Source organism: Lycium barbarum, chromosome 1 (genome assembly GCF_019175385.1).
Source record: "Lycium barbarum isolate Lr01 chromosome 1, ASM1917538v2, whole genome shotgun sequence".
NCBI classification, from domain to species: Eukaryota; Viridiplantae; Streptophyta; class Magnoliopsida; order Solanales; family Solanaceae; genus Lycium; species Lycium barbarum.
This window is the reverse complement of record NC_083337.1, coordinates 152,370,294-152,386,449: the sequence shown is the minus strand read 5'-3', so window position 1 is coordinate 152,386,449 and position 16,156 is coordinate 152,370,294. Positions and strand designations below refer to the sequence as shown.

General features: G+C 31.0%; 1 protein-coding gene across 1 annotated transcript; it reads left to right on the top strand.

Annotated features, from left to right (window-relative positions):
• The first annotated feature begins 12,185 nt into the window (after window positions 1-12,185).
• Window positions 12,186-15,351, top strand: LOC132617014 (transcription factor bHLH18-like). Its single transcript, XM_060331883.1, has 3 exons — window positions 12,186-12,288; window positions 13,933-14,247; window positions 15,044-15,351. Exons 2-3 carry the CDS (start codon window positions 13,972-13,974, stop codon window positions 15,116-15,118), a joined length of 351 nt encoding a protein of 116 aa, XP_060187866.1. The 5' UTR covers window positions 12,186-12,288; window positions 13,933-13,971; the 3' UTR covers window positions 15,119-15,351.
• The last annotated feature ends 805 nt before the right edge of the window (window positions 15,352-16,156 follow it).

Genomic DNA, 16,156 nt, shown 5'->3' with positions numbered 1-16,156 from the left:
GTTCAGAAAATAAGCAGAAACCAGCAACTACTGATTTGTGGCTATTCTGAAAACTCAACCTATTCAAATTGTGAAATTTTGCAGATTAGTCACAAATCATAAACTAAACAATTTTAAAAAATCAAATTTCAAAAATGATAAAAAAAAAAAAATTAAAAACGATGGGTTGCCTCCCACCAAGCGCTTAAGTTAACGTCGCGGCACGACGGATACCAACTTTACCGCTTTTCTCGCCATTTGGAGCTTATGAATTGGGCACCTAACTTGGAATCAAGTTTGTGACCACGAGCGATGGGGGGTGGTAAGTAGATGAACAAGCCAAACGTTAATTTCTTCATTTTGCACTTCTTGGCTTTCAAATGAGGAATGTCATTTTGCCTTCTTACTCTTTCGAATTGCAAGATGTAAGGCACTTGTCTTTCTTCTTCACCATCCAACATGGATGTATGTGGCTTAATTCCCATATCAACATACAAATCCAATGTTGAAAAATGCTTGGAATGAGACTTCAACCTCCCAATTTGCAAATTTTTTTGGATTTTGACATTCTCATTTTCCCCCAAACTAGAGTCAACTTCCACCATTTTTCTCAAGATAACTGTTGACTCTAATTTCTTTTCTTCTTTGGCATCTATAATGAAAATGGATTCGTTTGGAGGATTTTCAATTCTTGATTCCTCCTTTTCATGATTGGCCTCCAACATGGGCATTCTCTCCTCATATTGAGCATTTGAGAATTCTTCTTGATTTTGTTCAAATGCCCACGGAAGGTTTTTGTATTCATTCATCAAGCCATTTTGGAGACTAGTTTCCAAGTACTCCTCCAAAGCTTTTTGCTTTTCATTTCCTCCTTCAAGTAGGCATTCCATCATGAGCTTGAACTCTCCATTTTGTCCATTCTCAACTTCTTCCACTTCCATTTCCCTATCATTGTCACAACAAAAAGTAGAATCGTCATAGTGGGGGTTCGGGGAAGGGAAGGACAAATAAGCACAATTAGCCCAATGGCCATTTTGACCACCACATCTATCACATATGCTCCACTCATGGGTTCGAGATTGTGCGCACAATCCTCCCCCGGGAGACTTTAAACAATTTTGCCAAGAGTGGGGTCCTCCACAATAGGGACAAGGGTCATCAAAGTATAAACAACTTCCATCCGACCCATTTTCATGGAATGATGCCATATTTTTTTTTTTTTAATTTTTTTTTTATATAAAAATAAAATCAAGCAAAGAAAACAACTACACTAATATTTATGAATTTGGACCAAAGCAAGCAAGCTTAAATCCCAAACTAACTCAAATACGCCAAATTGTTCCCCGGCAGCGGCGCCATTTTTGATAACGTCCAAATACACTCCTCAAAGAGAAAGTGTACACGGTCGTATGCAATATATTTACCCAACTATGAGTCGGGGTCGATCCCACAGGGAACAATGTGCTAGGCGATTAAGAAAGTAAGGAATTTTTACTAACTAAGCTCTGCCAAACGATAAATGATATTTTGGGTTTTTGAGAAATTTATGACTAATGCGAAAATATATAAACTAACCTAGAAAGCAAGTAAATTGATCAATGGCCACAAGCATGGATACAAAGGAAATTACACTCAAGTAACGATCCAATATATTTTATGATATTACAACTAAGAGCGGGTTTGTGTCAATAGATAATGATTTCTCAAATCTCATTGAAAGTCTTCCAACCAAATCAATGAATTTCACTCTAAGCTTTTCCAAGCCTTAGAGTGTGATATTAGGCACAATCAATTTAATCTCAAGTAACTATCCTCTTCCGAGCTCAAGTTATTAGATGAGTTTAATGACCCAAATTCTTGTTAATTAATCTTTCCCAACCTAGATTTCCTTTTCCAAGCTCAATCTAAGTAAATGGGTGAGTCCTAGGGTTAGCTAATCCCTTTGGAAACATTCAAGAACGAGATTAATTAAATCAACAAAGACCCACTTCAATAGAAATAAAAATCATTCAATACATAAGCAAAACAAGAGTTTCATTCAACACTTTAATCATAGAATATTTCCATAAACGAGATTCAAGTGAAGAAAATAAATACTACACACTTAGATATACAATACAAAACAAGGAATTGAAGAAAGGTTTAAGAATTATCTCATTAAAGAACTCCAATCTTCTCCTCCAATGGTGTAGGTGAAAGAAACCCTAGCCTCCAAGCTTGTAAAATGGCAAAAGATGAACTGAAAATTTGCCCTAGTTTTCTATTTATATGAACTGGAATGGAAGAAATCGGCGAATCCCAGGTTCTGGTCGAAAACGCTCATAATTACTTCAGTGCGATCGCGCCACGAGACAGCGCGATCGCGTTCATGACGTCAGCGTCCCCTGTCCCTCAATCGCGATCGCGGTTTGAGTCGACGCGATCGCGTGTCATTTAAATAGCGCGTGGGCGCGGTCGCGTGAAGTCTCGGCGCGGTCGCGTGGAATTAATTTCGTGCTATGGCGCGATCGCGTGAGTACACGGCGCGATCGCGCAGAGTAATTTTCCGCGAAATTTTCCAGAACTTCAACTCCAATCTTCTCCTCCAATGGTGTAGGTGAAAGAAACCCTAGCCTCCAAGCTTGTAAAATGGCAAAAGATGAACTGAAAATTTGCCCTAGTTTTCTATTTATATGAACTGGAATGGAAGAAATCGGCGAATCCCAGGTTCTGGTCGAAAACGCTCATAATTCCTTCAGTGCGATCGCGCCACGAGACAGCGCGATCGCGTTCATGACGTCAGCGTCCCCTGTCCCTCAATCGCGATCGCGGTTTGAGTCGACGCGATCGCGTGTCATTTAAATAGCGCGTGGGCGCGGTCGCGTGAAGTCTCGGCGCGGTCGCGTGGAATTAATTTCGTGCTATGGCGCGATCGCGTGAGTACACGGCGCGATCGCGCAGAGTAATTTTCCGCGAAATTTTCCAGAACTTCCAGTTATCCCCAGTTTTGCAACTTTTTTGCTTGTTTTCCACACTTAGGCTCTAGGGACCTCATATAACCTGAAACATGACAAAAACCACGTAAAATAACACAGACTTGCTCAAAAACAAGTAAAACTTATAGTTAAAAAGCATCGATTATGGTGTAAATTCACGCCACATCACAACCTCAATGATATTGTACACGAAGTACAAAAATATACTATGAGTCACTAAATAATTTCTCGGAAAAAGAATTATATTACTCCCTTAGTTCATTTTTACTTATTCTTGTCCAAGATACTAAAAATAATTGTCTATTTTTATTTGTTCAGATTGAAAAATTAAGAGCTAATTTACTATTTCATACATATTTTACCCTTATTATTATTATTATTATTATTATTTATTGAGTTGGAAAGTTCTAGAAATTTTTATTGGTTGCACAACTTTTAAAGTATATATTTTATTGATTTTACGATTACTTAGCAATAATTAGGGGTGATATAGTAAAATTATCATTCTATTTTTGACTCATTAATAAGCGTGTCATGTCAATACATGACAATTAAAAATGTATGGAGGGAGTATTATGTAGTGTATTACTATTAAATAACCCTGGAATAAAACTTGGTTTCATAGAGATCCACACTAATTTGAATTTTCTAGTTATGAAAAGGGTGGAGAGAACGTCATATGTATTTCAAAAGAAAGAAAATGAAAAAGCAATTACCATAGAATTTTTTTCTTTTCTGTTTTTAATTGTGTCGTTCTAAACTTTTTGAAAGACAAAACTTATGTTTTTGTAAACTTTAAAAGTCCACTGACCAGACAAAGATTTGAGCTTCTAGATGCAACGACGACTTAGGTAACCTTTGATTACCTTTAAGAATGTGATATCATTTGTCGTCTTCTTCTTCTTCTTTCCAATTTGGATGATTATGACAATGAATACGAGAAACTATAACTTCAATAAATTTGATGAACAAGTTCTACAAGCTTCTAACTCTAAATAATCATTGAGTAGTAATTCCACGAATTAATGAAGAAATATAAAATAGATAAATAAAAAGATTTTTACAAACCAAAGATGGAGGGTTTTGCTTTGGTAGGCAGAAAGTTGCGTGCTAATGATAGTTAAGGGACTATTTTATAACAGTAAAATGTCTATGATGAACTCAATACGTATCAAATCAAAGATGAGGAACGAATTTATAATTTATGCAAGGACTTTTTAAAGGATTTCCTTACGCTGCCTTCTCGAATTACTATTATATATAAGGGAGGATCTCAAAATTGTAGTCTTCACATAATTTTTTTTTTGACCATTTTACCCCTAATTGAAGGTTTAATTATCTTGTAAGCTTTCACCAAAGAATTACCAATTAAATTCTAGGAGGGATGGTGTGGAAGGGTGATAGCGACACCACAAAATATTATTAATTCGACCAAATTAAAAATTGATGCAAAAGTTTATTGTCGTTCTTTTATGTGGAAATGATTAAATTTGTTTAATTTTTTTTTCTATAAAATTTATTACGGACAAGTAAAAAAGTTATATACCTTAATACATGCTTAATTATCAATTTAAAATTACTTTTCATATATAGCTAAAATTGTTTGAAAAAAAGTGATTAAAGAAATATTGTAGCTCTCCAAATAATAATAATAATAATAATAATAATAATAATAATAATAATAATAATAATAATAATAATAATTGAAAACGAGAGTAATCATTTTCACTTTTTTTTTTATATTGAAATGTTTTACAAAAGATGAGATAATCAATGTTTTATATAATTAATGTTGTATATAATTAAGGACAAATAGTTAGATAACCATGAAACACTAAAACTACATACACATTTAAGAAATTATAACAGTTCATTAAGAAAAATAAATTACAATATTTTTAAAGAAAAGGAAAGATTAAAGTAGGAAAAACAAATAATTTCATTAACTTTCCAGTTCCTTTTTGTATGGTTTAATCTGAAGAAACATCTAAAGTATTTCATTGTATCAAGACTTTTAATTATTTAACTTTAAATGCTATCTTTATTTATAAGTTAACTTCATTGATGTCATTATACAACAATTTGTACCATTAAATATTTTTTTTATATTATTTGAATATCGTAATTATTTTTTTCTTCCAAAAAATGGTTTAGCCAATATAAGTTTAATGAAAAAAATTAAGTTGAAATCTAACGTAAGGTAAAACTCAATTTGGATAAGTAAAGATATCTCAAAAAATGTAGTAAAATAAAAGGGAGAAAAGCTTTGATGCATGCATTAGTTTGTATGAAAATCATGCATTAGTTTGTATGAAAATAAAAAGTCTAAATATACTCTAAAAAATGTTGTTTTTTAACTTACAATTTTTTTTTATATAATTAAATATCTTAGAAACATTGAAAAATTATTAGTCTACCTTTATAATTGATATGATGATACAAAAACAACACAAAAAGCAAGAGTAGAAAAAAAATAAAAAATAAAAAGTAAAAAAGAATTGCAAATTTAAATTTTAATGTAGCTTGGACCTGAGCTTAGCATGGGCCGGGCCAAACCACACTAGTGTTTATGTCATATGTGCTCAAGCAGATATAGAATCCTTAATTTAAGATTTTTTCATTGTCCTTATTATGTTTTATTGTAAATTTAATTGGAGATGAATCTTTATAAAGATATTAATTACCTACTCAACCTTACCACTAAACACTACCACCTCATGATTATTATTTTACTAGATGGCCTATGCCCGTGCGGCGCACGGGCCCAACACTTTAAATTATAGTGTATCTATATATATGTATTTGTGTGTGTGTGTGTATATATATATATATATATATATATATATATATACTATGTTCAAAACACGATTAATATAACATTGTAGTTTGTGCTCCGTATCTAAAACTTTATTATATTCGTGTTTGCTACGAAAATTTATTAATACTTTTTAAAAGAGAAGACTTGTTTAAAAGAAAACTATTTTTCTCTCTTTGAGATAAAACAATAGCAATATTTAAACATCAATTGATACTTTCAATTTTAATTTGATTAATTTAAAGGTGTAAAATACTTATTATTTTTTTATCAAATTTTGATTTGGATAATTCTAATTCAAATTATTAAATTAATTTTACATGTTTAAAACGAAACAAATTAGAAATTGATTTTCTATTTAAACGAAGAAATGCTATTTTTAAATTTTTGGTAAATATTCTCGGTTTAGCTCATTTTACTTGTCATGTTGTATTTTGCATAGTTTTTTAAGGAAACGTGAATTAAAATTATAATTTGACTAATTTACCTTATTCATTATTTGATCTTCATTTGATATTAATCTCTTTTAACATTTATTAGAGTAAGAATAAAAATGAAAAAGTAATAAAATTCTATCTTATTTTAAAATATAAATATTTTAAGTATATTTATTTTAGTAAACATAACAAATAAATGACATGGCGGAATAGCAAATATAACAATTAAATATCTAGATTAGATCTCATGTTAATATAAGAAAAGAAAAGAAATTGTATGTATTTGCCTACTTAACCTTTTGAAGAAAAATAATAATATGGGGTCATGTTTTTTGCTGTCCAATAATTTCATTTGCTCTCACTAATGGGTTAATACGCATGTGGCAATGAATCCACTATTATTGACTTGATGGGGATACTTTGGGAATTACATGAATATTGTTTGATTTTTTAAAATATGGGGTGCACGTTTTTTTTTTTTACATTGATTTTTTTTTTTTAATATGGGGTGCGTTTTTTTTTTTGTTTTTTTTTATGAGTTTGGAGAGGGTGCTCCGTATTCAAAACTTTATTCCATTAGTGTTTGTTACGAATACAAAGTTGGCAAAAATATTAATATTTTTTAAAAGAGAAGACTTATTTAAAAGAAAACTATTTTTCTCTTTTTGAGATAAAACAATAGCAATATTTAAGCATCAGTTGATACTTTGAATTTTGATTCGATTATTTTAAAGGTGTAAAATATTCTATTGTTAATGTATGTAGATTGAGCCTAAACAATACCTATTATTTTTTATCAAATTTTGATTTGGATAATTCTAATTCAAATTATTATATTAATTTTACATGTTTAAAATGAAACAAAGTAGAATTTTGATTTTCTATTTAAATGAAGAACTTCTATTTTTTAATTTTTGGTAAATATTTTGTTTTAACTCATTTTACTTATTACTCATTTTTTTTAAGGAAACGTCAATTAGAATTAGAATTTCACTAATTCACCTTATTAATTATTTGATCTCCATTTAATATTATTTTTTCTTTTATGACATTAATCTCTTTTCACATTTATTAGAGTAAGGAAAAATGAAAAAGTAATTAAATTCTATTTTATTTTAATATATAAGTATTTTAAGTATGTTGCTGTATAATAATTTCATTTGCTCCCACTAATGGGTTGATACGCATGTGGTAATTGACTTTTTTTTTTTGACCTTGTTTGGTTTTTAATATAGGATTCACTTTTTTTTTTTTTTGATATTGCTTGATTTTGTTAATATGGGGTATACTTTTTTTTCCTGTGAGTTTGGAGATGGCGGATTTCACTTTTTTTTCTTTTCTTGGTTGGTGTTTACTATGGGGCCCACACTTTTTTTTATATTGGTTGGTGTTTACTATGGGGCCCAAACTTTTTTTTTATATTGGTTGGTATTTATTATGGGGCCCACACTTTTTAAAAAAAAATATTGGTTGGTGGGGCCACACTTTTTTTTTAAAAATGGAACGGACGACGAAAAAGGGAGCCAAACCGGCTCTTCTATATAGTTACTAGACGGCCTATGCCCGTGCTGCGCACAGGCCCAACACTTTAGATTATAGTGTATCTATGTATATGTAGTTGTCTTTGAATAGTGATTATATATATATATATATATATATATATAGAGAGAGAGAGAGAGAGAGAGAGAGAGAGTATATATTATGTTCAAAACACGATTAATATAACATTGTAATTTGTGCTTCGTATCTAAAATTTTATTATATTAATGTTTGCTACGAATACAAAATCGGCAAATTTATTAATATTTTTCTACTATTAATTTGCACTATTTTTATGCACATATATATATATATATATATATATATATATATATATATATACTATGTTCAAAACACTATTAATATAACATTGTAGTTTGTACTCCGTATCTAAAACTTTAGTATATTAGTGTTTACTACGAATACAAAGTCTGCACTTTTTTTTTTGACATTATTTTTTTTTAATATGGGGTTCACTCTTTTTTTTTTTTTGATATTGCTTGATTTTGTTAATATGGGGTCGACTTTTTTTTTTTTACAGTGAGTTGGAGATGGTGGGTTCCATTTTTTTTTATATTGCTTGATGTTGTTTAGTATGTGGTCCACCCTTTATGGATGCAGTTTTTTTTTTTTTTTTTGACATTATTAGTTTGTACTATTTTTATGCATATAATATATATACATAACACGATTAATATAACATTGTAGTTTGTGCTCCGTATCTAAAACTTTATTATATTAGTGTTTTCTACGAATACAAAGCCAACACTTTTTTTTAACATTATATTTTTTTTAATATGGGGTTCACTTTTTTTTTTTTTTTTTTTTTTTGATATTGCTTGATTTTGATAATATAGGGTCCACTTTTTTTTTCCATGAGTTTGGAGATGGTGAGTTTCACTTTTTTTCTTCCTTTTTTTTTATTGCTCGATGTTATTTAGTATGGGGCCCACCCTTTTTTTTTAAGGGACAACAGACGACGAAGCATGGGTCTAAACCCATGCTTTATATAACTTTTTTTATTTTTTATATTGTTTGGTGTTGTTTAGTATGGGGCCCACCCTTTTGAATATTATTACTTTGCACTATTTTTATGCATATATATATATATATATATATATATATATAACACGATTGATATAACATTGTAATTTGTGCTTCGTATCTAAAACTTTATTATATTAGTGTTTGCTACGAATACAAAATCTGCACTTTTTTTTTTGATATTGTTTATTTTTTTAATATGGGATTCACTTTTTTTTTTTTTTTTTAATATATTGCTTGATTTTGTCAATAAGGGATACTATGTTCAAAACACGATTAATATAATATTGTAGTTTGTGCTCCGTATTTAAAACTTTATTATATTAGTGTTTGCTACGAATACGCACGTGGCAATGAATCCATCATTATTGACTTAATGAGATACTTTGGAAATTACATGAATATTGTTTGATTTTTTAATACGGTGTGCACTTTTTTTTTTTACATTATTAATTTTCACTATTTTTATGCATATATATATATATATATTAGAATTATGGGGCCCACAATTTTTTTTTTTTTTTTAATATATATATTGCTTAATTTTGTCAATATGGATACTATTTTCGAAACACGATTAATATAACATTGTAGTTTGTGCTCCGTATTTAAAACTTTATTATATTAGTGTTTGCTACGAATACGCACATGGCAATGAATCCATCATTATTGACTTAATGCGATACTTAGGAAATTACATGAATATTGTTTGATTTTTTAATACGGGGTGCACTTTTGTTTTACATATTAATTTGCACTATTTTTTTAATATTAGTTGTTGTTTAATATATATGGGGCTCACAATTTTTTTTAATTAAATTGGAACGAATATATATTAGAATTATGGGGCCCACATTTTTTTTTTATAGTAGTTGTTGTTTTTAATATATATATGGATGGGGCCCATAATTTTTTTTTAATTAAATTGGAAACGGACGACTTAATATATATGGATGAGGCCCACAATTTTGTTTTTTATTAAATTGGAAACGGACGATGAGAAAGTGAGCCCCAACCGGCTTTTCTTATTAAATTGGAAAAGGACGACGAGAAAGTGAGCCCCAACCAGCTCTTCTTAATAGTAGAAAAAAAAAACGGAAAGGGCATTATACGTTGCAAAAGTACGTACAACTAAGACTTCAAATAAAAAACAGAATAAATAAATAAATGACACTTGGAGCTATTTATTTAGTATGTTACATTATCTGAGATTAGAAAAGATATGATCTTATCTTAATAGAATCAAATCATTTCAAAATTTAGGTAACTCATATTTAAAGGAGAAAAACTTATGGTATGGAGCCATCTTTGAAAAAAAAAACGTTTTAATATTAAAATGGGATTTCCTCGGGGCGAACTCCGGATTAGTCGGTCCTCACAGTTGGAAAAAAAAAAGATAATTTTTTTTTATGAATGAGTAAATCTTTTTTTTTTTTAAAAGATGTTAAGGAAGGTAAATTATTCCTTTTTGTTTGCAGCAAGATGAAAAAAGAACATAGAGTAGTTTGCATTCCTCTATAAGAAAAGAAAAAAGTAAAAAGGAAAATATTTCCTCCTTCTAGATTATCCTTCCTTTTACACACCCCAAAAGACAGAAAGAGCATTTTCAAATGTGAATGAACTTGAAAATTTTGACGTGTAAAGGGGTATAAGTTAAAAATTAGCACCTGATCATAACCATTTAATGTGAATAAGCGAGGGGAAGTGTGAAAACACTATAAATCCTCCTAAAATGGGAGGGGGAAAAAAAAAATGTGAATAAGCAAAGGGTTCTGGAAGATGTTTAATTGGAGGAAATGGAAGAGGCCCTCTTTGACTATATTCATGTTCATGATGAGTTATTACTGGAATGTATCATTTTATTTAGAGAAAAGACATCATTTGACCCTTAAATTTAGTACGAAAACTTAATTTAACAACTAAATTTAACTTATATTTATTTATCCCCCTTAACAACTTTCATCTTAATTAAATACAACCTCAAATGCTGACGTGGCAAAAAAAAGTAAAAATAAAATTAAGAGAGTGAAAAATATAAAAAGGTGGGCCGGCTGATATATATATATATATTATATAATTAAAAAATAAAAAAAATAAAATATATAATTAAAAAATAAAATCAAAATGCACTCCCAACCCCCACCCGCTCCTCTCCACCCCACCCCATAGCCCCGCCCCCTCTTCTTCACCCCACAACCCTGCCCCCACCACCATCTTCTTCTTCACAACCCCCCACCCCACCCCACAGCCCCGCCCCCACAACCTTCTTCTTCTTCACAGCCCCCCACCCCACGCCACAGCCCCTCCCCCACCACCTTCGCCTTCTTCACAACCCCCACCCCACGCCACAGCCCCGCCCCCACCACCTTCCTCCTCTTTCTTCTTCTTCTTCACAAATTCCTCTTTCTCTCTATATTCTCATCATTCTTTTCTTACTATTTTCACCATTTTTTGGTTTCTTGATTTTGATTTTTGTTTTCTTTAAAAAATAAAGCTATGGAATAATGATTATGGAAGAAATGGGGTTGCTAATAATAATAATAATAATAATAATAATAATAATAGCCAACAATAACAACCTAAATAACCAATTTGGACGAATTTGAGAAGGAATGGGATGAAATTTGGTGGGGTGATGATGGTGGTGGTGGTGGTGGGTGTGGGTTAAAGATTACAATTCGATCAACAAGTACTAAAATTCAGGTCATCTTTTTTTTTTTTCCAGTGATTTTTGCAGTAGAGGTGCAAAAATAAATATATATGGGTCATCTTCATAGAAGAAATAAATGTATTTCAATTTGGTGTTGCTTCTGGGTGTTGCTCTTATGGGTGGTTATGGTAGGATGAAGAGAAAGAAGAAAGAGAAAAATAAAAAATGAAGGGTTGGTAATTTTTGACATGACAATGACGTGATGAGGATGATGAACTAAGCTATGTTCAATCATGGCGGTGTCGGCGGCAGCGGAGGTGTGGCGGCAGCAGAGGGGTTGAGGAGAAAGAAGAAGAAAGAGAAAAGGAGGGAAAGAAGAAGAAAGAGAAAAAATAATAAAAGAAAAACAAAAAATGAAAGGTTAGTAATTTTTGACATGACAATGACGCGGCGCGAGTGTAATACACCTCCCATTGTGAGAGTGAAATTATTTTTTCAAGGTGATAAATAATTGAAATGAAAGTTGTTAAAGGATAAATAAAGTATTGAACTAACGAGGTTGAAAAGATGACAGCTTTTCACACGTGGCTGGGGTATATTACTTTATAGTATACTTGGAAAAAAATAATCAATATTCGTTCAAGTTTTATTTTTTCCGGGGTGGTTGGGAGGGTGGGGGGGGGGGGGGGGGGGGGGAAGAGTTGGGTTAGTGAGCTATTCAATGGAAACCTAATCCTTCTTTTGGGTTACCTTTCTTGAGAAGTATAAGTGTTCAATTCTTGAACATTGTTGTTTCTTGCCTTTAATTTATCGTGGAAGGCAACTAGAACTCAAAAATCTTCTTTTCAAGTAAGTTAATTTCCTGCTCTCTTCTTACAATATTGTACCGATCTGTACTTTCATTTGCAACTTGTTGAACCTTACTTTCTTCTGCTAATGTTAATCTCCAGAAAAATTAGAACATCATTTTAGACCGCAAAAATCTAGAAGAGAAAATTAAACCTTGGTTTCAAAGCATTATAAAGAGATACTCAATTAACTCTTTATCTTTAGGATAACACAATAAGGTCAATAAATGCAACCTTACTCAATATAGGCATTAATACTTGTACTAATTAACAAGTTTTCTATTTTCTGACCTATATATCCTTTTGTTTCTATCTTAGGGCATGGAATATACTGGTAATTTTAACTACGAAGATGACTTATTCTTCGACCTTAAGCCGAATCTTTCTCAAGATATATATTCATCAACTCCATCAGCTTACACCAATATTGAAGAGAATGCCCAAAAAGCGCTATCATCTCCATTAATTTCCTCTAATTCTTCCTCTTCTGCATTTCTCATTTCGTTTTCGTCATCACCGATTAATCCTCAAGAAGAAGAAAATATTGTAATGATAAGCTCTCATTTGGAAGAAAATGCGTGTCAAAAATCATTAGGGGGAAAAAATAATAATAATATCATGTACAAGAGGAGTTCTGTACAAGCTCAAGAGAAAAAATGGGCGAGCTTTTCATATCTTTGTCAAAGATTGCTCCTGGTCTAAAGAAGGTAAACATCCCTACTCAAAACTTTTTCTTTTCTATCTTCCATCTTCCTAAGCTTCAATAGACCGATATGGACACTGAAGATTTATATAATCGATCCAATATGCTTGAATTAAGTTGACGAGTAGTACTTTGCTATGTTTCAATTTATGAATTATTTTTTTTGTTCTCAGTCTGTTTTAACAAGAATGATTTCTTTTTGAATTTAGAAAAAGTTTAATTTAAACTTCTCAATTTACTCTTAATAATAAGCAATACCCACACAATATTATGACATGTTTAAAATCACACAAGCCCCAAAAGTCTTATACCACACAAATGTTATGACATATTTAAGAATACAATTCCAAAAGTCTTTATTTCCTTCTTAAACTCTACACTCACCCAAATAGGTTCATAAATTAGAACAGATGGAGTAATAGTTATTATTTCCATTGTTCTCCTGAAAAAAACACAGAGTAAAATAAAAAGGGAGCGAAAATAGTGAAAAGGCTACATTTTCTTAACTTGTACTTGGTACTTTTCTAGACTTTAATTTACAAGTTTTGCATTCACGGCAAGGTTTATAAACTCAACAAGAATATGTTTTCGGTTTCTTGTAAAGTGAATTGAGTAGATCTTGTAAAACTTTCAATAAGAGTTTGGGTTCTTAAAATACAGGTGGGTGTTTACCGTTAATTAGTTTAGAAGTGAACTAATTAGTAGGTCATGCATTTTTTATTTATTTTTTACCTTTGTTCTTTAATTTACATGTTGTGAATTTGTGATGCTATTTATATTTGATTCGATCCCTTATAATAAATTGTTACTTAAAAGGCTTCAATATATATAGATCCTTTGATACACAAAACTAAATATTTGCGACTTGTTTCTTGGAGAATATCATAATTATTACATTAGACAAGATATATGATTGTATTTTTTCTGTTTGGTTATTTATAGTTAGACAAGTCTTCTATCCTTGGAGATACTATACAGTACATGAAAGAACTTCAAGAACAGGTAAAACTATTTGAAGAGACAGAGAAAAACACCTGCGAAAATAATGATTCCTCTACCTCCAAGGACCAAGTTGAAGGATCAAAGATTAAGGCAAGGATTTTGGACAAAAGTGTACTTATTAACATCCATTGCAGCAAACAAGATGGAATGGTGGGAAAAGTGTTATTCCAAATGGAGCAATTGCATCTTTCAGTCCATGACATTAGGATCATGCCTTTTGGTCAGACCAACCTTGAAATATCAATTCTTGCTGAGGTACTTTAATTTATTGACACTCCTAATCTTCAACTAGGCATAAATTAGCTTAATTAGTTTGTACCTGCCATTGAACAACTGTGTTTAGGTTTTTGAGATCTCAACTTATCACTTAATACCTTATTAGACATCACACACAAACTAGATCTAGAGATATAAAACCAAAATGCATGAATTAATTTCAAGAGTGGTCATCAAACTTTTAATTTATTCCAAAAGTCACAATTTTTCTTTGTAACAGAAAAATAACTCAACTATGCTTATATATACTATATCACAAAGAAAAAATGGCCAAAACGACTTTGTAATTCATTGAACAAAAGTACACAAGTAATTAAGTTCTCGCTTCATCAACACACCTTACATATTATCTGTTTGACACTACTTAAGATAAAATAAAAACATCATTTTCCGACCCACTTAATTATAAAAGACCCATGATGTATCATGGATGAAAACATCGGGTGTTAGGTTGGGTTGCGAAATGAGTTTTATTTTGTGTTATTTATGACATCACGTAGATATACGTAAGCTGAGTTGCTGACACAGCTATACTTATATGATGATTTTGTGCATGTGACAACCTAACCGAATTTAGCATGTTTTAGCCTTTCTTATTTTATGTGCTATATAAGCATTGTTGAGTTATTTTTTTGTTTCGAATAATAAGTTTTATGACTTTAGTACAATATAATAAAAGTTGAATGATCATTCGTAATATCTCAAAAAAAATGGGTGAAGGTATGCTCTATTGCAAAAAGCTTATGTTCATATGTTTTGTTCGCACTTCTTGCAGATGGAGAATGGATGTTGTATAACTGTGGAGGATATTGTAAAGGACCTCCAAATCAACCTTCTGGAGCAAGTTTAGCATGAATGATCTCTCCTCCTGATCTTCTCTAGGTTACCTTTTCCCTTGTTGCCCCTAGACCTCGTAAATAATAAAAAAAAGGCACGTTTTTAATTACCTATATATATAATTAATTAAGAGGTCTTTTCGAGATTGTGTGATACATGCCTCTACTTTAGTATGCATTTTTCTTTCTTGAAATTACATATACTAGAGGAAAATTAATATTTTTCCTGAGTTTGGAATTCCTTTAATTTCTTTTGCTCCTTTGTTCCTTTTCTATATATTCCCCATTTGGTGTTAGAGCTTGATTAATTTGGATTTGCGTTGGAATGGAGATAGGCTCTACATTTACAGGATTTGAACATGACACCTCTAATTAATTTTGGAGCGGTACTATTACTATCACAGCGCAACTTTTGGTAACAAGTATCGTTTTCTTTTCTGTTCTCTTTGGGACTCTTTCTTCCTATTATGTGGGAACTTAAATAACCTACATATATGTTAAGAGTTTAAGTTATATATATTGTTAGTGTACAAAAATATTATACTATCAGGTCACTTTTACCTATCACAGTAGCCTAGTGGGTGATCAATATAATCTTATTTTTAAGATTACGAAATCCACATTTTTAAAAAAATCGGGTAAATTAAGGGTGTGGTATATAACTTAAACCCCAATATTATTAACTCCTTCAAGATTGATGTAATTTGCTAAAGGAAATATCTATGGCTAATTTTTCATTTTAGGACTATAGAGAACATCATTTAACCAGACACATTAAAATATTAAGCATGAATGGAACCAGGTGCTTTGGTCACGGTAAAATTTCTTCGTTCTTCCCCACCTTAATTAAAGCGACGACAGGAAAAACTCAGCGTGTTGTGCTCCATGGTCGGTGAATTTGTTTTTTAATTGTCATTAGACAACAAAATAGACCTGCTTTTATATAATGGCAATATAAAAACGAACAAACAAATTCCACGCCTTAGGATTGGTGGAAACTTCTGTTAGCAGTTCTTGAAACAATTACTAATTAAATAATTAAACTTCCATTA

What these genes read in the sequence shown, in the direction of transcription:
- LOC132617014 (XM_060331883.1), top strand. Translation starts at nt 13,972, where the DNA reads ATGAAAGAACTTCAAGAACAGGTAAAACTATTTGAAGAGACAGAGAAA. An exon ending in AAATATCAATTCTTGCTGAG is followed by an intron (nt 14,248 to 15,043) that starts GTACTTTAATTT and finishes CACTTCTTGCAG; the next exon opens with ATGGAGAATGGATGTTGTAT.